The sequence below is a fragment of the Papio anubis genome, chromosome 3, assembly GCF_008728515.1.
Source record: "Papio anubis isolate 15944 chromosome 3, Panubis1.0, whole genome shotgun sequence".
NCBI lineage: Eukaryota > Metazoa > Chordata > Mammalia > Primates > Cercopithecidae > Papio > Papio anubis.
In genome coordinates this window covers 99,761,560-99,783,785 of record NC_044978.1, presented here as the reverse complement: position 1 = coordinate 99,783,785, position 22,226 = coordinate 99,761,560, and the positions used below count along the sequence as shown (strand labels likewise).

Sequence of the window (22,226 nt, the reverse complement as noted above, 5' to 3'; positions counted from 1 at the left end):
CTATGGGGGGGTAGAGTGCGGGGACAGGGGGAGCATCAGGAAAAATAGCTAATGCATTCTGGGCTTAATTCCTAGGTGATGGGTTGATAGGTACAGCAAACCACTATGGAACACGTTTAGCTATGGGACAAACCGGCACATCCTGCGCATGTACCCAGGAACTTGAAATAATAATAATAAAGACGAGGTTTCCCTCTTTCTGTAGAAGGAAATTAGGACTGTATTAGCTGGTGTCCTGGAAGAGGCTGCTTCCTGAACGTTTCCAATCAAGGAAAGTATAGAGATGGAAAGAGGGAGTCAGGTCACGGTAGAAATCAGGATGCAATAGCAGCAGAAATGCATAGAAAAAGGAGTTTCCTTAGGCTTGGAAATCCGTAGGATAACCAGCGCTCCAGAGCTGTTAGAAATGTGTGTGGTCAAGCCCCAGCAGTCCTTTCTTCTTTATCTTTTATTAACAGGCAACTGCATTTCCCTAAGGGGTCTGTGATTTTGCAGGAATTTGGGGGAGGGTAGATAGCATCAACATCACCGTTGAACCAGCACTGCCCTGATATGCACCAGGCATTGAGCTTGGACCTGGGGATAAACCGGGGAACAAAACAGAGGCGCTTCCACAGAGGTGCGTACTAGGGGCTGCCGGAGCTCTAGCAGAGGTGAAGGAGAAAGCGCGTCCCACGCAGACCCAGGAAACCAGACAGCGTCGCCACTACCAAGTTTAAAAACTCAGACGGCCTGGTTTGCCATCTCCATTGTGTTCCCACTCCAGTCCTTCCAAAGGTGTGAATGGTGCATTATTTAAAGTCCATTCTCTTTATTCCAGAGCGAAAATGCGTGGTACTTGGGTCAGAAACTCAGGCCAGAGGGCTCGGGTCCCCCTGCAGGGTGGGGCGCGGGCAGGCAGTGGGGCGGGTGACGCGGGGTAGGCCGGGGGTGGCAGGCGGCGAGGTGACGTGCGGCGGGGACTGCGCAGCCCAGCCCACGTGTGCGCGAGATTTAAAAGTTGTCGGCGCGCCGGGCGCTCAGTTCTGTGTGTGGGCCCCGCGAGCGGCGCTCCAGGGCCGCTGGAGACACTGCCAGGGCACCAGGTGGAGCACCAGCTCGGCGTGGCGCAGCGCAGGGTCCCTAGCAGCGAGCCTCCCGCAGCCGCCGAGATGCTGCGAACAGCGAGCTGCCCCGCCAGGTCGCCCCCCGGACAGGGGGCCGCGGCGTCCACGCTCCTGCTGCTGCTGCTGCTCGCCTGCTGCGCGGGCGCCTGCAGAGGTAAGACAGCCCCGCACCCGGCCGCCGCCACACCATGCGCGCCTCTCTCTGGCTCCACTCACCACTGTCTCCCGCCCTTTCTTTCACCTTCACTTGGTTTCTGGGACTTCTCTTGGCTTCTCTGGTACCGCGGGATTTCCCGCCTCCCAGGCACAGATCGCCCCCCTAGAGCAACTAGCGACATAGGAGCAAGGGGCCCGGCCGGGGCCGAAATCCCCAGGCCCCGCGCGTTGATGCCCAGCGGAGACCCTGCGCGGGGCCGACTGCGATAGGTGGAGACTGGTAGGGCTCCCTCATCCTCGGGATTTCCAGCCCCGCTGGCCCGTGGAAACGGGTATTAAAATAGTGAACGTTAAAATGCCTTCCCTTTGATTGCAATTATTGAAGGGATTGATGGTCGAAGCAAAACAAGAGTGAGCCTGATACTTCGTCCGCTGAGGCAAGGTAAACTTGGCGAGTGCTCAGCCTGTTTGGTGAGTGAGCTCGTGTTATGTTGACATAAACCTGAGCGGTACAACGGGCCTCACGCGCTAACCGCTTAGAAGGGGGAAGGAGTGGGCTTTGTGTTTTATCGGTTTTCAGGCACTAGATCAGGAAAAGGAATAGAGAACTTCTCATCACACAAAGTTGAAGAGGCAAATGTGCAAGCCAGGCTTTCAGGCAGTGCGACAGCTACAGCAAGTGATGGCAGATGTGATTTGATAACAATAGGGACTTCCTGAGCTTGGCTTAGAGGAAAGAAATAGGAAACGCAAGGTCAGGGAAGGAGATCGGAAGCTTTGGAGACATAGCCGAGCAGAATGCAAACGTTCTGGAGAGATTTGCATGGAGAGATCATTTTCTGGGTTCTCCAAGGGTTACAGCTTACGTTTGCAGGTGGCTTATGGGCACCATTATTCATCCCCAAGTCAGGGGTCCCTCCATTGTCAACCACTGCCTGGCTACATCCATAAATTTTCTAGCTTGACAGGAGGTTCTGTTAGCTTCCCTCTGCTCTCCTGTCAGTGAGGTAAAAGTGGCAGGCTGTTGTGTCATTGTTCAGAACGTTGGGTACTTAAAATCACAACTGCAGAGCCTGTAGTCCAGCCCTCAATTAGAGATGGGGAAATAGAGACCGCTATGCTTTTCCTAATCTATTTATTTTTACTGTTCTCCTCTCATTGTTTTGATTTTGTCCTTTCCTGAGGCATTGGAGGGGTGTGTGTGTGTGTGTGTGTGTGTGTGTGTGAGAGAGAGAGAGAGAGAGAGAGAGAGAGAGAGAGAGAGAGAGAGAGAGACTCCCCTACTTGAAAAGCAAGATAATTTGGCTTTGAAATCCAGGCAGTCAGAAGCTAGCAAACCCAAACCTTCTCCACATAGCCAGTAGTGATACATTACTTTCTCCCAAGGTAAATGTTCATCTTTTAGGATTTTAAATATATTATTGGTAACTTTGGATGGTAATCTTTATCTGCCTTCTTAAGGATGCAGATAAGCATAGTTTGAAAAGTGACTTTGCTATGTAAAGAAAATGGATTTCTATGCATTTGCATGCTATATGCTTGCAGTGAATTTGGCATCAGTGAATTTTGCATGCAGAGAAATTTGCATCAGAGATAACTGCCTTGGGATGGGTTGGAGAATTTCAGACTGCTGGTGATTGAACAGTATAGAAAGCAGCAGCTGGTTCCTAAAAGAGATGAGTCTTGGTTTTTATTTCCAAAAGAGCGTATCTGCTGACATACCAATCGTCTCGTAGATAACCCCAATATTTTTCAAGCAAAAGAATGAGATACTTCCTTTACTACCCAGAAGCCCCCTAGATTGCCCTTTTGCATCTTCATTCCCCTTCAGACCTGCTCTGAATACTAAAAAATGAATTGTATCTCTTTAAAAATGTGGTAGGATGGGGAGAGGGTGAATAGCCATGTGATCTGTCCGAGTCCTGAGTCCCTAAAGATGGCACTGAGGGGGACGTGACATACATAAGCAAAACCCAGAGATTATCTACCATGGTCAATCATCATGCAAGATGCAACTGGATGCCTCAAAAAACAACACAACAAATGTTGCAATGCCAGAGGAAAATAAAAGTGTCATTAAATGCAGCATCCTTGGAAAAAAAAAAGATAAAGGGTCAGCCACAGATTCAGTGGATGGAAACAATTTACTATTCAGAGCACACTAGTAAAATAAAGAAGGAAAATAAACACACTAGTAAAATAAAAAAAGATAAAGGGTCATGCGAAGATAAAGGGTCAGCCACAGATTCAGTGGATGGAAACAATTTACTATTCAGAGCACACTAGTAAAATAAAGAAGGAAACTTCTATAAGAGGAACACATTTTGGATATCTGCAACAAACTGTTACTTGATTTTGCCTGTGACAATAAGTTATCAAATGGTCAAGACTAAGTTAAGGAGTGTCTTTTCCTGCCCAGGCCTCTTGCTCATAGAATAATTCTTAACGTTCACTTGGCAGTAAAGATTTCTCACTTCCCAAACCCACAGTGAAGTACATACTCGCCATGAGAAAAGAAAATTGGCACTACTTTTAGAATAATCAGGTTTGTCATTCTTATACATAATGTATTTACAGATGTACAAGTTTTTATTTTCAGCAGAGTATACTGTATAATACTGAAGATTTCACTTTGCTAAATAGTAATGAAGTATAAATATCTTGAAGTTTCTCACTGAAACTTATCAAAAACAGTACAGTTTTTATGATACAGGCACTGTCTCTGAAAACACGGAAAGTGATCTAAGTACAGTATTGCTCTTTGACAGTGTGAAGTCCATATCCAGAATGAAAATCACATTGACTCTAATTAACACATAGACAAAGGAAAGAATAACTCCCCCTTACGTTTGGGTTCAGTCATAGGATATTAGTCGTCAGTCTTTTTTCTTTTCGTGAGACGGAGTCTCGCTCTGTCGCCCAGGCTGGAGTGCAGTGGCCTCATCTGGGCTCACTGCAAGCTCCGCCTCTTGGGTTCACCCCATTCTCCAGCCTCAGCCTCCCAAATAGCTGGAACTACAGGTGCCTGCCACCATGCCCGGCTAATTTTCTTTTATTTTTAGTGGAGATGGGGTTTCATCGTGTTAGCCAGGATGGTCTTGATCTCCTGACCTCATGATCCGCCCGTCTCGTCCTCCCAAAGTGTTGGGATTACAGGCGTGAACCACTGTGCCTGGCCAGGATATTAGTCGTTTTCTACAAATCATAGAATTTTTTTTTAAATTGTGTCTCTTCTTTTTATCTTTTTTTTTTTAAACATGAAACTGTGTTTGCATGTTTTTAGAAGGGCCACAAAATGTCCTTTTTCTATTTTATGGAAGTGCCTGGGGCTAAGTTAGGCATAGTGGCCTTTCTAAGGGCCCATGCGAGCTTGGGAAATGGAAGGAAGCAAACTCTCCATGGTCCTGATGAGGCGGTGTGTCTGAACACAGTGAAGTTGAGGTGGAAGCTTCCACTTTTACTGGGGGCCAGGGATGGTCAAAAGTATAAGAATAAAAAATAGCATTATTTAAACAGGAATGCTCTGTCAAACAGAATCTCATTTAGTGAGATCACCAGGTGTTTTATATGGAAATTTGAGAAGCACAGCTTTATCCCTTCCTGAAAACAATGAGCTCCGGGTAGGATCTACCAGACAACTGTGACTTTGGGATATATGTTTATGGTAGGGTGAGAAATATATATTTGAGAAGTGTGTAAGATTGTTTACCCATGTTCAATAGTTGTCCCATGAGAGGGGACTCTGTCAGGTTCTGAAATAAAGCCACTCTTTTATGGACTGCATGACCTCTCTAAGTTGTTTCTAATGCTTAGTGCCACAGAAAATGTAGTTGATTACTGTCATTATTATTGCTGTTATCAGAACTTAAATGAAATAACAGTAAAAACTTGTATGAATTCAAGGCAAGAGTTGCCTAAAACATGATAGAATTAGGAAAAAAAATCTGTCAGGATATGCAATCAACCAGACTGATTTTCTGAGTTTTTAGTGCACCTGTCATCCAAGAAGCATACACTATACCCAATATGTAGTCTTTTATCCCCCAGCCTCCTCCTAGCCTCCCACCTCAGAGTCCCCAAAGTCCATTACATCACTCTATGTCTTATGTCCTCATAGCTTAGCTCCCACTTATAAGTGATAACATATGGTATTTAGTTTCCCATTCACTTCAAATAATGGCCTCCAGCTCCATCCAAGTTGCTGCAAAAGACATTACTTTGTTCCTTTTTATGGCTGAGAGATAGTCCATGGTGTATATATACACCACATTTTCTTTATCCACTTGTTGGTCAATAAGAACATAGGTTGTTTCCATATCTTTGCAGTTGCAAATTTTGCTGCTATAAACATGTGTGCGCATGTGTCTTTTTCATATAATGACTTCTTTTCCTTTGGATGGATACCCAGTAGTGGGATTGCTGGATCAACCCATAGATCTACTTTTGGTTCTTTAAGGAATTTCCGTACTGTTTTCCATAGTGGTTGTACTAGTTTACATTCCCACCAGTAGTGTAAAAGTGTACCCTTTTTACACATCCATGCCAACATCTATTGTTTTATGACTTTTTAATTATGGCTGTTCTTGCAGGAGTAAGGTATTAACTTGTGGTTTTAATTTGCATTTCCCTGATGATTAGTGATGCTGAGCATTTTTTTTCATATGTTTGCTGGCTCTTTGTATATCTTCTTTTGAGAAATGTCTATTCATGTTCTTTGCCAACTTTTTGATGGGATTGTTTTTTTCTTGCTGATTTGAGTTCCTCATAGATTCTGGATACTAGTCCTTTGTTGGATGCATAGTTTGCATATATTTTCTCCTACTCTGTGGGTTCTCTGTTTACTCTGCTGATTATTTCTTTTGCTGTGCAGAAGCTTTTTAGTTTAATTAGGTCCCATTTATTTATTTTAGTTTTTGTTGCTTTTGCTTTTGGGGTTTTAGTCACAAATTCTTTGCCTAAGCCAATGTCCAAAAGAGTTTTTCCAATGGACTTTCTAGAATTTTTATTGTCTCAAGTCTTATATTTAAGTCCTTGATATGTCTCAAGTTGATTTTTAAGGTGAGAGATAAGGATCCACTTTCATTCTTCTGTATGTGGCTTGTCAGTTTTCCTAGCACCATTTATTGAATAAGGGTGTACTTTCTCCAATTTATGTTTTTGTATACTTTATTGAAGAATAGTTGGTTTTAAGTATTTGACTTTATTTCTTTGTTCTCTATTCTTTTCCATTGGTCTAAATGCCTATTTTTATACCAGTACCATACAGTTTTGGTAACTATAGCCTTATAGTATAATTTGAAGTCCAGTAATGTGATGCCTCCAGATGCATTCTTTTTGCTTAGTATTGCTTTGGCTATGTGGGCTCTTTTTGGTTTTATTTTAGGATTGTTTTTTCTAGTTCTGTGAAAAATGATGTTGATATTTTGATGGGAATTGCATTGAATCTGTAGATTGCTTTGGGCAGTATGATCATTTTCACAATATTCAGTCTTCCAATTCATGAGCATGAGGTGTGTTTCTATTTGTCTGTAGACATAAGTAATTCATTCTTGAGAGTAATATCTTTGTAATGTTATTAAGGTTTGTTTAGTAATTATGTCTCCTTGTACTAAATCTAATGCTGAAATATTTAGTTGAAATAGGTGGGTGATAATGTACAGTGAAAAATGAAGAGAGTGTCCAAGAAAGAATTATATGTGGATATTTAATTTTAGAAGAAATGCTATAAAATTAACCTGTGGCTATAACTTTATTTTTAGGTGCTCCAATATCACCTCAAGGATTACAGCCTGCACAACAGCTACAGTTGTGGAATGAGGTAAGGAACTATCATCACACAAATTTGTAGAAACTTTACCCTTCTTTGAAATTATCATGTTAAAATCTATAATTGAGCTTTGGGAAAACTATGATTTTACCAATAATCTCATAATAAAACCCAGAATTACTATTTTTATTAAATAAAAGAGAAGGAAAGAAGAAAAGAAACAAAAATTTTGTAAATGGTTAAGAGGGCAGAAACAAATGCCAATAACAGGATAAAATAGAATAATACAAGAACAGAGTAGTTACAGTAAATGTGTATGTACTTAAAAGACAGAGGTTCTAAGATTGGATTTTAAAAAATAGATCCAGATATATATTGTCTATCAGTATCACACTTAAAACAGAAAACAAAAAAAGACTAAGTATAAAAGGATGGAAAATGATGTAGCAAGCAAATACAAACTGAAAGAGAATATATCTGATCAAATAGAATTCAAATAAATAAACCGTCATAACAGACAAATAAGGATCTTATATGTTAATAAAAGAAAACCAGAACAAGAAAATATAGACATCATTAATATAAACTAATAATGCAACCTTAAAATTTATTTAACAACTGATAGACCTTCAGGAAAAAAATAAAAACATTATAACTCAAAACGTATAAGCTATAGCTAAAACAGTAGCTAGAGAGAAATTTTAGCTTCATATGTGTTTATCAGGAGAGAAGAAAATTTAAAAACATTAATAAGCTAAGCATTCTGCTAAAAATGAGGTGAAAAAGGAACAGGGAAAATTAGAAGAAACACGAAAGAAGTAAATAATAAAAATAAGCAGGGCGTGCTGGCTCACGCCTGTAATCCCAGCACTTTGGGGGGCCGAGGTGGGCGGATCACGAGATCAGGAGTTTGAGACCAGCCCAGTCAACATAGTAAAACCCCATCTACTAATAACACAAAAATTACCTGGACATGGTGGCACGTGCCTGTAATCCCAGCTACTCGGGAGGCTGGGAGGCGGAGGTTGCAGTGAGCCGAGATGGCACCACTGCACTCCAGCCTGGGCGGCAGAGTGAGACTCCATCTCAAAAAAGAATAAATAATAATAGTAATAATAATAATGGCAGCAATACATTTTTTAAAAAGAGTGGAGCAACAGTTTTAGCAAAACCATATATTTGTTCTTTCAGTAAGTTAAACGCTGGTGGTACTGATTTCAAAAGGCAAAGGGGAAGGCAAAGAAACAAGATATAGACCAAAAAAGGTAGAACCCAAGAAAAATAGAGATATAAAAAAAGTTTTAAAATAATATTATGGATAATTGATTGTGTGATGGATGGTTGCACAACTCTGTAAATACACTAAAAACCTTTGAGTTGTGCACTTTAAGTGGGTGAATTGTATGGCTTGTGGATTATATCTCAGTAAAGCTGTTAAAAAGAAAGTATGGACAGCTATCTGGTAATAATTTTGAAATTAGATGAAATGGATAAATTCCTAGATCAATATGCTGTGCCAAAAAAGGTGCAGTGGTAACATGATAAGCACTGAAGGAACAATTTCTTCTTTCCTTGTATCACTGGCCAAGGCCTGCTTACTATCTTACACAGTAAATGTATCTAAAGCTTCTCCATAAAGTATAAACTTGCTCTAGAAGTTCGATACATAACGTTTACCCAGTTAAGAAAGTTCTCTTATTTTCCTATCTTGCTAAGAGTTTTGTTAATCCTAAATAAAATGTGAACTTAGATACTTTATTTGTGTCACTATTGAGATAAACAATATGCTTTTTCTCTTTTAGTCTATAACTGCAATGAATTGCATTAACAAACTTCTTGCTCTTGAACTATTAGAACTAGTTTGAGAGTTCAGGAGATTTTTGGATGTAATGCCAATATACAAGACTCAATAACATTTCTTTTCACTAGGCAAAAGTAACATAAAAGTACAGTTTAAAATACTGTAGTATACACAATAGTGACAAAATCTGTATTTAGGAATTAACCAAAAACACACCCTAAATTTATGCAGTAGAAAATTAGTTTCTAATAAAGAAAATAGATGATGATATAAGTATTTGGAGAGACATTCTCTCTTGGATGAAACAATTAATTTAACATAATAAAAATATCATTTTTCCTTGTTAATTAATATAAATCCCATAAAATCAATGCAATCCCAAACAATTTAATTTACCTAAAAAAAAAACCCTTAAAATTTTTTTTTTTTTTTTGTGACGGAGTCTCGCTTTGTCACCCAGGCTGGAGTGCAGTGGCGCGATCTCGGCTCGCTGCAAGCTCCGCCTCCCGGGTTCCCGCCATTCTCCTGCCTCAGCCTCCCGAGTAGCTGGGACTACAGGCGCCCACCACCTCGCCGGGCTATTTTTTTGTATTTTTTTAGTAGAGACGGGGTTTCACCGTGTTAGCCAGGATGGTCTCGATCTCCTGACCTCGTGATCCGCCCGTCTTGGCCTCCCAAAGTGCTGGGATTACAGGCTTGAGCCACTGCACCTGGCTTGTGTTTTGTTTTTTAGAGACAGAGTCTTGCTCTGTTGCCCAGGCTGGAGTGCAGTGGCCGGATCTCAGCTCACTGCAAGCTCCGCCTTCCGGGTTCACGCCATTCTCCTGCCTCAGCCTCCCGAGTAGCTGGGACTACAGGCGCCCGCCACCACGCCCGGCTAATTTTTTGTATTTTTAGTAGAGACGGGGTTTCACTGGGTTAGCCAGGATGGTCTCGATCTCCTGACCTCGTGATCCGCCCGTCTCAGCCTCCCAAAGTGCTGGGATTACAGGCTTGAGCCACCGCGCCCGGCAAAAAACCCTTAAAATTTAACCTAAAATTGATATGGAAAAATACAGGTCTACAAATAGCTGAAGACATTTTAAATATGAAGAGCTACTACTGGGAATTGCCTTATTGGATATTGAGACATAGTATAAAAACTGCAGTAATTAAAAAAAGAGGCATGGTAATTGCACAAGAACAGACAGAATGAACCAATGGAACAGAGACTAGAGCTTGGCGAGTATAGCAGTCACCGCCAGTACCTGTCATATCCCTTTGGCATTTGCCATCCCAGGGCACTGGAAATTTATAGTTTCTGATTGCAAGCGTCCATGACTTTTCCTGTGCTGCCTGTACTTGGGCCAGCCAGAAGTGCCTGAATATAAATGACCCCACCACTGAGAGCAGCCCCCAATTGGAGACCAAAGGGAGTTGGTAGATAAATACCTTAGCCACCTCACCCTTAAAGAAGGAAATATATTGTAAATTATAGAGTTAGTAGAAAATCTTGTAGGACAATATCTTTTTTAGCTAGGTGAAGGGAAAAAACTTCTTGAATGAAACTTCAAATATAAATCGTAAGAAACTTCAAATATAAATCGTAAGGCCAAAAACATTCATGAATTAATTACATTAAAAGTGAAAATTCTTTCAACAAAGGACTCCATGGAAAAAAGTAAGAGCCTTTGTTGGTTTTTTGTTTTTGTTTTTGAGACAGGGTCTTGCTCTGTCGCCCAGGCTGGAGTATAGTGGTATGACCTCTGCTCACTGCAACCTCCACCTCCTTGGGTTCAAGTGATTCTCATGCCTTAGCCTCCTAAGTAGCTGGGACTACAGGCACGTGCCACCATGCCCAGCTAGTTTTTGTATTTTAAGTGGAGACAGGGTCTTGCCATGTTGGCCAGGCCGGTCTCGAACTCCTGACCTCAAGTGATCCGCCCACCTCGGCTTCTCAAAGTGCTGGAATTACAGATGTGAGCCACCCTGCCCAGCTGGTAAGAGCCTTTCAAAGAAGATATTGACAATGTCTAAAACCGATACGGGGTTGCTTTTCTAGATTATATAAGAAACTACACCAAATCAACTGGATAAAGATAAGACTTCAAAATAAAAATAGTCATAGGATAAGAACAGTTTACAGAAGAGGAAGTTCAAAAGGTTAACAAACATCTAAAACGTATAAGCATGTTCATTAGTAACAATAAAATGAAAATTGGGACAAGAGCAAAGTGTCACTTTCTACCTATTAGACTAGCAAAACAATTGAAATCTAGTTAATCACAAATGTTAACAAGGATGTGGGGTCTACAAACCCTCATGCATTGCTGGGCAGAGTGCAAACTGGTAGAGCCATCTAGAAAACAACCTAGATATCCCCATGATCCAGCATTCCCTCTCCTGGGTAGATAGCCCAAAGATATTCCCCCACAGATCTGTAAGTGGAGGACAGATTCAAGGAGGTTGATTATAGCTTTGCTTATAGTGGGAGGAATTGGAGGGAACCCAGCTGTCTCTCACTGGGGAGTGGTTAGGCAACATGTGGTGGGCACACATTATAGAATATATTACAGCACTTGAAGCAACATGCTAGATACACACCCAGCAACATGGATAGGTCTCAGTGGATAGTGTTAAGTAGGAAAAAAGTAAGAAAATATACATGCACACAAAACAACAATATGGGTTTTACAAAAACATATACAAATGGAGGATATGCCTCAAATACACTAGAAGAGTTGCCTATAGGAGGGTGGAATGGGGGTAGGAAATGGAAATACAAAAAGAATAAATAAATAAAGCAAGGCTAATGATGATAGTGAGCTATGAACTGAGAAGAGTACCCTTTGTACCTAGGCCACCCCTAACAAAATACATAAGGGAAAAGATAAGATAGATGCCAAGTGCCAAGTACAAAACAGTCTTCAATAGTATAGAAATTCATCAAGTGTGTATTACAAGGGCCTCTGCCGTGGTAGAATATCTAGGTACATGCTGGAAATATAAATAAGATGAAGAGTGACTTAGATAACAGATATTAATGTATAGTACAGACACATTTATTTTAGCTTGAAATATTCTATATTTCCATGGAAAATATTTGGAAAAATACTTTAGATGATAATGCTGGAAAAAACTCAGAGTTGCAAAAGCAGTATACATTCTTTTACAGAAAAAAAGATATTTAAACAAGTTAAGATGCAGCTGGGCATGGTGACTCAGGCCTAATACCAGTTCTTTGACAGGCTGAGGCAGGAGGATCCCTTGAGCTCAGGAGTTCAAGACCAGCCTGGGTAACATAGTGAGACCTCATCTCTATAAATAATAAAAAATATGCCAGGCATGGTGGTGCTTGCCTGTGGTGCCACCTACTCAAGAGGCTGAGGTGGGAGGATCACTTGAGCCCAAGAAGTCAAGGCTGCAGTAAGCTCTTATTGTACCACTGCACTCCAGTCTGGCAGTCTGGGTGACAGCCAGACCTCATCTCAAAAAAATAAAAAATAAAAAAAAAAAATAAAGAAAAGAAAAGAAAAGAAAGAAAAAAAAAAGAAGTTAAGATGCTAGGAACATATAGTTAATTTTTCTGCTTGAAGATTTAAAAATTACAGAGCTATAGCAAACCAACACAGGAACAGAAAACCAAACATCACATGTTCTCACTCGTAAGTGGGAGTTGAACAATGAGAACAAATGGACACAGGGAGGGGGAACATCACACACCAGAGCCTGTTGGTGGGAGGGGCTTGGGGGGTAAGGGGAGGGAGAGCATTAAGACAAATACCTAATGCATGCAGGGCTTAAAACCCAGATGATGGGTTGATGGGTGCAGCAAACCACCATGGCATGTGTATACCTATGTAACAAACCTACACGTTCTGCACATGTTTCCCAGAACTTAAAGTAAAATAAAAATAAATAAACAAATAAATACAGAGCTACCCAGACACTAGAAACACATTCTTCCTAACCATATATAGAGACCTAAACATTTTCAATGAGATTTACCAATGGTCTCTACAGAGTTCTCAAAAGCAATCAGTGGCATAAAAAAACCATTAGAGCCATATGCTGAGTACAATGAACAAACGCTTACTCAAATGGAAAGTGGGCAAGCAGTGTTCCTGTGTCCTTCAAAGAAATGTGAGAAAAGACTGAAAAACTTTGCAGCTATCTCCTAATTTGACTAACGGGGGTTTTTTAAAGTGTCATGTTTTTATTCAAATGGCGTTGATGTCCTGAGATTCAAAGGTTCTCTGTTCTTGAACATGGGCCACCTCACATAGACGGGCAGCCTGGTCTGTGTGTGGACAACGTTCCCCTGGAGTGGGTAATGTGTTCAGATACCTGCACACCATAAAAAACTCAGGAGAAACTACTTACTTTTACCCTACTGAACCACAGAAGGTGACATTTGGAGGTGATGTAGTAAGCATTGCTCAAAAGTCAGAGCTTTAAAATGGTTATCTTTTTGACTTTGCCCTCTCAATTCACTTTTTTCCCCCGCAAGTTTAATTCAACTTAATTAAAGGATTTTTGTTAAACACTTATTCTGGGCGATTTAGCAATGACATGGCCCCTACCCAGAGAGAGAGAGAGAGAGAGAGAGAGTGTGTGTGTGTGTGTGTGTGTGTGTGTGTGCGACCATGATTTCAGGTTTGTAAGGCATGGAAGAGGGACCAGCTGGGTGGGTGCAAAGGATGAGTGGAACAAACAATTCCCCAAATATTTGGGAAATAAAGGGAGGATGAGGATAAAAGGAGGATAAAAGTTCTGTGAGGATAAAAAGGAAGGAGACATAAGCTTATGCTTTTCTGTATTATCTTATACCTTTGTTATTCTCTAAGTTAGGAAATAATATATTTTAGGACATGTTCAACTTAGAAGCAATGAGGAGCTTGAGAATTTACGACAGTGAAGTATAATAATCCACCCCCTGGTATGAGAAGAAGAATTCTGGGACTGAAACGGGCCTCTGAGATGGAATGCCATAAATAGGACTCAACCTCAATCATTGCAGAGAGACAAGCATCAGTACCATTTTTTCCAGTTCCATTTTAAAAGGCCATCAAAGAAATAAATGTCATAAACAATGCCATACATCCAGCTTAGTGCTTAAATTCTCAGCATAGTTTTTATGATTAATATGAATCTCTCATTCTACCATTTAAAGTCTCAAGTTTTCTTTTTAGGATAAGGGCTGAGAATAGTTGCCAACTGTAGCTCAGTAAACCCTCATTATAAAATAGAACTCTCTTCCAATACTGGTTTCATAGGAGAGATCTAGTGGATTGCCTATGTTGTATGAACAATTTTTCTGGCATGCTGTTTATCATACTGTTATTATGTTAATTTAGGTGACATTAGGTTCGTGTGTCATACAGAACCATATGGTAACCAAAGGTCTGCCTTAATTTTAAACTCATTCTTTAGTCAGCTCTCACATTTCTCAGACTAAATAATATGTGACAGTCTTTTCCTCAATATATTAATGTGAGGCATCTCCATGCCCTAGGATGGTCCCCGTCAGCAGTCACTAGAGACGTATACCCTGTGGTTAGGATGACATCTTGAGGGAAGTCTCATTTCCAAGACTTTCTTATAAAGTTTTTGAGGCTCCTCTCTTCCACATCCAGAGTCCTAAACTGTCATGGAACTGTGGTTAATATTCCATAGGTAATGTGACTTTGTAAAATCTACTCTCTGTTATTTTCTGTCCATTCCCAGGATGTAACTGACATTTTTGTTTTCTACAGATAGATGATGCTTGTTCGTCTTTTCTGTCCATTGATTCCCAGCCTCAGGTAATTCCAATTGAAGATATTTTGTCATAATGTAGGTGTTTGTGTAGTGCTTAAACTCTCCATTGCTGCCTTTGGAACCTTTACGTGCTCACGAAAACATGTCAACATATGAGATATTATTACATTTGCTGCAGATAATAATCAATACTGTGGGCTTGTGTTGTAATGTGCTAGGGCTTTCATCTCTAAATAAAATAGATTTGCAGATAATATACACATATTTTGTAATGTCAAATTAAAATGTTAATTTCAAAATCAAATTATATGTTAAGTTAGAAATACTGTAACTGTCAGGGTGCAGTGGCTTATGCCTGTAATCCCAGTGCTTTGAGAGGTCCAGGTGGGAGGATCACTTGAGGCTGGGAGTTCGAGACTAGCCTGGGCAACATAGCAAGACCCTGTCTCTACCAAATCATATTAGTAAAAATTTAAGCAAACTAACACAGGAACAGAAAACCAAATACTGCATGTTCTCACTTACAAGTGGGAGTTAAATGATAAGAACACATGAACACAAAGAGGGGGAAAACAGACACAGGGCCTACTTGAGGGTGGAGGTGGGAAGAGAGAGACGATCAGAAGAAATAACTATTGGGTACTAGACTTAGTACCTGGGTGACGAAATAATCTGTATAACAGAACCCTGTGACACAAGTTTACCTATATGACAATCTTGCACATGTACTGCTGAACCTAAAATAAAAGTTTAAATAATTATAAAAATTTAAAATACTGTATCTATTGCTGTATTTGGGGACAAATATCCTATCTCCCAATTGAGTTCGAAACCCATTGAGAGATGAATTTATGAGTCAGACTTTTGGAGGTCAAAATATTGTCATTATAATGGAAAAGTCCATTTGTGACTGTGGCTTCAGATCTGATATCAAGTGTGTCTGCTATAATTGCCTCCAGAATTAAACTTGCCTGCAAGTCTCAGACAGTGACTCTGAGCTTTCCACCAGTCAGATTCTCAGCCACAGGGCAGAGACCAGGCAAGAACAACTGACCAGAGTAAGAACACTGACTCTATAGAGGAAGGAGCTGAACTGAACATGCCCAATTTCTTCCTCTCAGTTCACCTACCAGACAGCTCACTCCTCTTCAATAGAAAAGAATTAAGAGAAGGTTTTGGAAAGAGGCCAGGAGTGCTAATCTAGCCCCTCCACATGGACACTTAAGGAGTGGGGAATAAGTGTGTTCTTACATTGTCTTGACTGGATGATGCTGCTTTCAGAGTCATCAACTATGCGCCTGGGGCATACTCCCTACACAGTCTGGCCGAGGTGTCCAGGCTCTTGGTCACACAGTCTCCATTTGTGTTTTCCTGGCCCGTGTGAAGAAGCAGCCTTGTATAGTGTTGTATTTCTCCTGCCTCAATCTATACCCTAGGTACCTGCTGGAAATCTGAGGTATTAGGTAGTAAAGCAAGAACAAGATCACCATAGATGACGTTTTTGAACAATATTTCAAATTAATCCAGGAGCATTGGCAGATATATATTAATAACATGAGATAGATATTAATCAGTATATATGCATTTGTGTTGTATTTAAAATTCAGGAACATCCTCAAAATCACTTTTAGGTCTTCAGTACTAAGAGGATGAATTTTAAAGCGCTCATTTAAACTTCATCAAGATAAACTAATGTTTGACTGGATTTCAATACTGTGCCTCTTTCAAGAGGAGCTTAGTAAATTTACTATTTGTAACTTTTACATTTATAATGTAAATAGTAATAAATTTAATACTTTAAAAAATATTGTTTTATTACGTGTGAAATTAAAGCTATGCATTAAAACCTAATTTTGGTTTCACCATAGTATATTGGTGATGTTCTTATATGGGATACATTTATAGCCAGCACCTAGAATCATGCTTGAGAAGAGACTCAGTAAATATCTCTTTAATTACTTTGTTAATAAAACCCAGCAGCAAGCATGCTATGCAGAAATTTTTCTCTTGTAACAAATATCATTATATCATCCGTTTTTATGGCCCATTCACTAGTTTAAAAACCATATAAATATGGTTTTACTGATTTAGCTTTCAAATAAAAAATATAAATTCTGGAAGAATACTTACAAAATAAATGATAATGGTTATGTGGAAGGGGAGTCCTAGGTGGATAGAACAGAAAAAGGAGGACTTTTTAACTGGATATCATCTTATAATTTTTTTGCTTTGAAACGTGTGAAATTATGAATTATTCAAAATTCAAAGGAAATAAATGAAATAAATTGTATAAAAGAGATAGATTTACAAGTCCCTTCCCTAGAAATAGCTGCTAAATGAATACAGATGCATCTCTTTGGAATGGTGTTTATGTGTAGTAACTGTATTTGGGTACCTTCACAGGAATAAGTAATATTAATAAATTAGGAATTGTTTTTAAAAATTGTATTCCTGATGTTTTGGGAATATATCATTTTGTGGGCTTACTTCTGTGGCTGGGTTTCTTCATATGCTTGGTGATCGTTGGCTGGCTATTAGCAGGGGTGGTGGAGGCAGCTGGGCGAAGTGTTACTTACAGTCCAGCAGGCTAGTCTGAACTTTTTCACATGGTTGCTGGGTTCCACCAGCAGTGGGGAGAGCAAGCTCATTACCTAAGTGGGTTTCAAACATCTGCTTGTAACATGTTTACTCATGCCCCACTGGCCAAAGCAAGACACAGAGTCAATGTGGGGGGCCACACTCAGTGTCTGCGTTAGGGGACTGACTACATAAAGGCAATGGATACAGGGAGGCGTGATTCAATGGGGATATTGTCATAACAGTAATTACTATAATTTCTAAAAATTGACATTATTTTCTCAAAACATTGATAATAAACTCAATTCATGAGTGGGCAATTCAGTACACAACTGAAAACTAGTTGTAAGTATAGCTATTGTACTCAGATTTAAGGTTTTAGCATCACTTAGTCATTTAAAATACTAAGCCATCATATCACTGCTTTGTTCCAAATCTTCTTACGGTTTCTTATTGCAATTAGAATAATATCAAAATCCCTTGATACAGCCCACAGACCCTAAATAATTTTTTTTAATTTTAGGTTCGGGGTAAATGTGCTGTTTTGTTATGTAGGTAAAGTGTGTTGTGGAGGTTTGGTGTACAGATTATTTCATCACCCAAGTAATAAGCATATTACTAGATAGGTAATTTTTTGATCCTAACCCTCTTCCCACCCTCCACCCTCAAGAAGGCCCTGGTGTCTATTGTTCCCTTCTTTTTGGCCATGTGCATCCGTGTTTAGCTCCTACTTACAAGTGAGAACATGTGGTATTTGGTTTTCTATTCCTGTGTTATTTAGCTTAGGGTAATACCCTCCAGGTCCATCCATGTTGCTGCGAAGGACATGATCTCATTCTTTTTTATGGCTGCATAGTATTCAGTGGTGTATATGTACCACCAAATTTGATAAAATTTTAAAACATTGTTAATTTTCACATACACTATTATCTTATTATTTATGTGATTATGTGACCATTGCTTTGAAACATTTTTACCAAGTAGAAAATGTTATCTTTAAGGTCTATAAATTTAAAAATAAGATATTAAAACTTTCATGTATTTCAATCCTTGAAGAATAGCTGAGAATTGACTTCTTGTAAAGGGGAGTTGGGGAAAATGCATTTGCTTTGAAACTTTTTCAGTCAAAGTACAATCTTACTGAACCTCATCCAGCTTAGAAACTGTTTCCTAAGGAGAAACAGCTCACATGTGTGAATTTATTCTTCTTTGGAGTTGAAATACATTTTTGAAACATGACATTGTAGATATTTTCTTCTTATTGTTTTGTATTTTCTATTTTGAAATCAGCTACAAGTGTTTGTTCTTCTTTGAGGTGAAATACATTTTTGACACATGATATCACTGCCTATTTTTTTCTTATTGTTTTGTATTTTCTATTTTGAAATGATCGTAAGTGGAGCATTTTGTTTTTGTTTTTAGAGATAAGGTCTCACTCTATCCCAGGCTGGAATGCAGTGGTACAAGTGTAGCTCACCACAGCTACAAACTCCTTGGCTCAAGCAATCCTTCCAGCTTAGCCTCCTGAATAGCTGGGACTACAGGCGCATGCCGCCATGCCCAGCTAATTAAAAGAAAAAAATTTTGTGTACAGATGGGGGTCGCACCATCTTGCCTAGGCTGGTAAGAGAAGTTTTAGGGATTTTATTTCATATTTTTGTGGGGTGACCTGTGTATTCAGCCCTTAAGTATAACCAGTGAGAAAGGATGTATCAGTGTTCACACTCTAGTTTTTCTCGCTGCCAACTCCCAACTCTAGGCTTAGCAGGCAATACCAATGCAACACAAGAATATCTACAAATCAGAAGGCCAAGGTCCCAGGCCATGCTCCTCCAACTCCTAGCCATGTGTGGTATTGGGCAAGTGACAGTCTCTTAGGACCTCACTTCCTCTGTATATGAGAATCACAATTCATGTCCTGTGTAGGACAGAATACAAATTATGTATAGTCATGCATCACTTAACAATGGGGATATACATTCTGAAAAACGTGTCCTTAGATGATCTGTCATTGTGTAAAGATCATAGAGTGTACTTACACAAATCTAGATGTACAGCCTACTACACACCTAGGCTATATGACTACAAACCTGTACAGCACATTACTGTAATGAATACTGTGGGCAGTTGTAACACAATATGTATCTAAACATATCTAAATGTAGAAAAAGTACAGTAAATACATAATATAACAGATAAAAAATGATACACTTGTATAGGGCACTCACCATGAATGGAGCTTGAAAGACTGGAAGTTGCTTTGAGTGAGTCAATGAGTCAGTAATGAGTGAATGTGAAGGCCTAGGACATTACTATACACTACTGCAGATTTCATAAACACTGTAAACTTAGGCTGCTTTAAATTTATTTAAAAATTTTTCTCTCTTCAATAATAAGTTAACCTTAGCTCACTATAACTTTTATACTTTATAAACTTTTTAATTTTTTTTTTTTTTTTTTTTTTTTTTTGAGACGGAGTCTCGCGCTGTGTCACCCAGGCTGGAGTGCAGTGGCGCGTTCTCGGCTCACTGCAAGCTCCGCCTCCCAGGTTCAGGCCATTCTCCTGCCTCAGCCTCCGAGTAGCTGGGACTACAGGCGCCCGCCACCACGCCCGGCTAGTTTTTTTGTATTTTTAGTAGAGACGGGGTTTCACCATGTTAGCCAGGATGGTCTCGATCTCCTGACCTCGTGATCCGCCCGCCTCGGCCTCCCAAAGTGCTGGGATTACAGGCTTGAGCCACCGCGCGCGGCCAATTTTTTTTTTTTAAAGACAGGATCTCACTCTGTCATCCAGGCTGGAGTGCAGTGGCATAATCATGGCTCACTGTAGACTCGAACTCCTGGGCTCAGATGATCCTCCCATTTCAGCCTCCTGAGTAGCTGGGACTATAGGCATGCACCACCACACCTGGCTAATTTTTTGTATTTTTTGTAAAGACAGGATCTTGCTATGTTGTCCAGGCTGGTCTCAAACTCCTGGGCTCAAGCAATTCTTCCACCTCGGCCTCTCAAAGTGCTGGGATTACAGGCATGAGCCACTGTTCCTGGCCAACTTTTTAATATTTTAGAACTTTTTTCTCTTTTGTAATGACACTTGGCTTACAACACAAATTCGTTGAACAGGTGTATGTAAATATTTTCTTTCTTTATATCCTCATTCTATAAGCTTTTGAAATTAAAAAGAATTTTTTTTGACTTTTTAAACTTTGTTGTTAAAAATGAAGACATAAGCATTCATATTAGTCTAGGCCTACACAGGTCAGGATCATCAAGCTATGACTAGATGATAGGAATTTTTCAGCTTCATAATAATCTTATGTGACCACCATTGTATATGCACTCTATCATTGACTGATTGACTGAAATGCCATTATGTGGTGCATGACTGTATATGAAAGTGTTTTATAATTTATTGAAACACTATATACATGTGAGGCATTATTAATAAATACCCCAAGAATTTGCATGACAAGCAAACAAATGGAATGAAGAGAACAAAGCAGACCTCTGATGCTAGGAAGGGTGCGCAGGAAAACTGTCGACTCCACCTGCATCTCGAACCACAACCAACCATGTCAAGCATGTACTGTTGTTCAAAGGGAGAGAAGGTGAGACTACTTGAGGCCCTGAACAATTCTTTTCATATATCTCTTTTTTTTTTTTTTTTTTTTGAGACAGAGTCTCACTCCGTCATCCAGGCTGGAGTGCAGTGGCACCACCTCAGCTCACTGCAACCTCTGCCTCCTAGGTTCAAGTGATTCTCCTGCCTCAGCCTCCCTAGTAGCTGGAATTACAGGCGCGTGCTACCATGCCTGGCTAATTTTTTGTATTTTAGTAGAGACTAGGTTTCACCATGTTGGCCAGGCTGATCTCGAATTCCTGACCTCAGGAGAGCCGCCTGCCTCAGCATCCCAAAGTGCTGGGATTACAGGCGAGAGCCCCTGCACCCGACCTCTGTTTCATATAACTTCTAAATTAAGAATCACTTCAGCTGTAAATCAACCTGAGAACTTTACCTACATTTAATTCTTCTAAGAACTCTCTGCAGTGATGTCATCCCCAGCTTAGAGCTGAATAAACAGAAATTTAGAGAGGTTAGGTAACCAGCTCAAGGTTACACAGCTAATAAAGAGCAGAAATGGAATTTGCACTGCGTAGAGTTACAGCCTTCCCAACTCCATAGCTCATGCTTTTAACCACTAATTATATTGCCCTCCCCACTGTTCTAGTTCTTCATTACTTCCAAAATGCATATATTAAGTAATCAATTGTTTATGGTGCTACTGTGCTAAACTCTGTGCAAAGCAGGTTTCGCCCCTGCTTGTCCATTTCTTCTACTCCTTACCACACCCAGCTGGCTGCTAACCACAGAGCCCTGCCCTACTTCTGTGTTTGAATGCTTTGAAAAACCTGATCCTGGGGTGTGCAGTCAGCAACCTGAAAGGGTGGTACGCAGATTAGGTGCACCACACATGGCTTCTTCTCCTCCACTTCCCATTGTTTTCGAGCAATTGCAGGATTTTCAGATTAGCCAATAATGAGTAATATTCAGTGAGGCTCACAGCTTTGGCATGTAGATGCAGATTTTGCTACAAGCTGGGAAGAATAATTCCTCTTCTGGCACTGTCCCTTGTTACCCTCAGTCATAGAATTTCATAATATTTTAGCAAGTGCTGAGAACTATGTATCTAGATCACAGCAGAAGCCTTCATGAGTGCATATGTACAGTACTTACCTTTTTTTGTTGTTTCTAGTGAGAAGGAAGGCTTTACTTTTACAGCCAAGTTTTTGTTGTAAGAGAAATCAAAGGATTCCAGCAGTTTTAATAATCTACGGAAGGATTCTTTTCTAGGTAGTTAGCATTTCCTCATGCTGCTAACATTTTATAGTTATCTCTTCTATGTAAATGTCGTTAAAGCAGAAGCATAACTTACATATCTTCTCATTTCTGTCAGGCATCCAATGCACTGGAGGAGCTTTGCTTTGTGATTATGGGAATGCTACCAAAGCCTCAGGTAAGGTTGAAATAGTGTTTTGTTTGTAGACAAAAATTATCCAAAAATTTCTTGGAATTTCTCCT

At 40.0% G+C, this 22,226-nt stretch overlaps 1 protein-coding gene across 6 annotated transcripts in view; it reads left to right on the top strand.

The window, feature by feature from the left end:
• The first annotated feature begins 1,005 nt into the window (after positions 1 to 1,005).
• The window catches only part of NMU (neuromedin U), a 36,029-nt gene continuing 14,808 nt past the window's right edge, over positions 1,006 to 22,226 (top strand). For 2 of the 6 annotated variants that reach the window (XR_004182761.1, XM_021938609.2), the window contains exons 1-4: positions 1,010 to 1,260; positions 7,022 to 7,080; positions 14,566 to 14,613; positions 22,102 to 22,161. Coding sequence is in view for 5 of the 6 variants with exons in the window: in XM_021938609.2 (XP_021794301.2) it covers positions 1,152 to 1,260; positions 7,022 to 7,080; positions 14,566 to 14,613; positions 22,102 to 22,161 (276 nt within the window). In the remaining variant the exon portion in view is untranslated. Of the gene's footprint in view, positions 1,261 to 7,021; positions 7,081 to 14,565; positions 14,614 to 22,101; positions 22,162 to 22,226 lie in introns of all 6 variants that reach the window. The other 4 variants (XM_021938610.2, XM_031664463.1, XM_009207072.4 and 1 more) reach the window with 4 other exon arrangements.